Source organism: Elephantulus edwardii, unplaced genomic scaffold, assembly GCF_000299155.1.
Source record: "Elephantulus edwardii isolate Elephantulus edwardi_28Jun2011 unplaced genomic scaffold, EleEdw1.0 scaffold00011, whole genome shotgun sequence".
Taxonomy (NCBI): Eukaryota; Metazoa; Chordata; class Mammalia; order Macroscelidea; family Macroscelididae; genus Elephantulus; species Elephantulus edwardii.
Window position 1 is genome coordinate 14,673,451 of NW_006399761.1, and position 943 is coordinate 14,674,393.

Sequence of the window (943 nt, forward strand, 5' to 3'; positions counted from 1 at the left end):
GAACTTCTTCCTGTGCCAGGAAGCTGGTCTGAGGATGTGTGCTTTGTCTGAGGATGTGTGCTGAGGAATGCTGCTTTTGAAGCCCCTGGGGAGGGGTGGCTAATCACTCCTCCCTGATCCTGTACCCACCCTTGAAAAGAACATTCACCTGAATGTCACTGGCCCTTTGCCCAGGGTTTCCAGGTGCATCAAATTCTTCAGGGAAAAGCCTTGTTTTCACTGAGATGGTGCGAAGGGGCGATGAGTGTAGGGAGGGGCGGGTTTCTTACAACCTTTAGCTGGAATTCAGGGATGCAGGCTTTCCTTCCAGAAATTACATCATAAAAACCAGCACCAGAAAACCAGTGGCTGCCTGAGGCAAGGAGGAAAATGGAAGCCCTGGCTGGCATTTCAGCTTGCCTCTGGGGTCATGTTTTGCTCTGAAGCGAGGTCACTTGTGCAGACAAGCGACCTTAGAATCCAGGTCTCAGACTGCAGGAGGTGATGACTTTATACCTCCCCAAGGGCTTTTGATGTTTATAAAATACACCTTTCAGAGATCCAGTGGCTTCTCTGGACGTTTCTACACGAAGTGAAGGCGTTTTAGAAGTTAGGAAGGCCCGGGGGCGTGGTCAGGGGTGGTGGTGGGGGGATCCCAGAAGAGCTGTGCCCTTAAGCCTCTTTTCAGAACATTTAGATGTTCTTGAACGTCACCCCCGCTCCCCTTATTTCTTTTCTCAGGTCCTCTTCCCGTTCTCCAAGGTGCAAACGGCTGGTGAAAGGAAGGCCCCACACCATTTGCCCTTGAACCTCAATCCCTGCGAATGCCCAGCTTTTGAGGGCAGCTGCATCCCGGTGACAGGTGCAGGGGGCGTTGGCGGGAAGCAGCGGCGGCCACACGGTGGCGCGAGCGGGCCTCCTACCGCGGTGCGTCCCGGCGCTCACACGTCTCCGCGCCGCCCCG

The 943-nt window shown here is 54.8% G+C and overlaps 1 protein-coding gene across 1 annotated transcript in view; it reads left to right on the forward strand.

Annotated features, from left to right (window-relative positions):
• The first annotated feature begins 240 nt into the window (after positions 1-240).
• Positions 241-943, forward strand: part of CCDC85A (coiled-coil domain containing 85A) — a 271,422-nt gene continuing 270,719 nt past the window's right edge. The window contains exons 1-2 of the mRNA XM_006881023.1: positions 241-246; positions 721-906. Coding sequence (XP_006881085.1) covers positions 241-246; positions 721-906 — 192 coding nt within the window. The remainder of the gene's footprint in view (positions 247-720; positions 907-943) is intronic.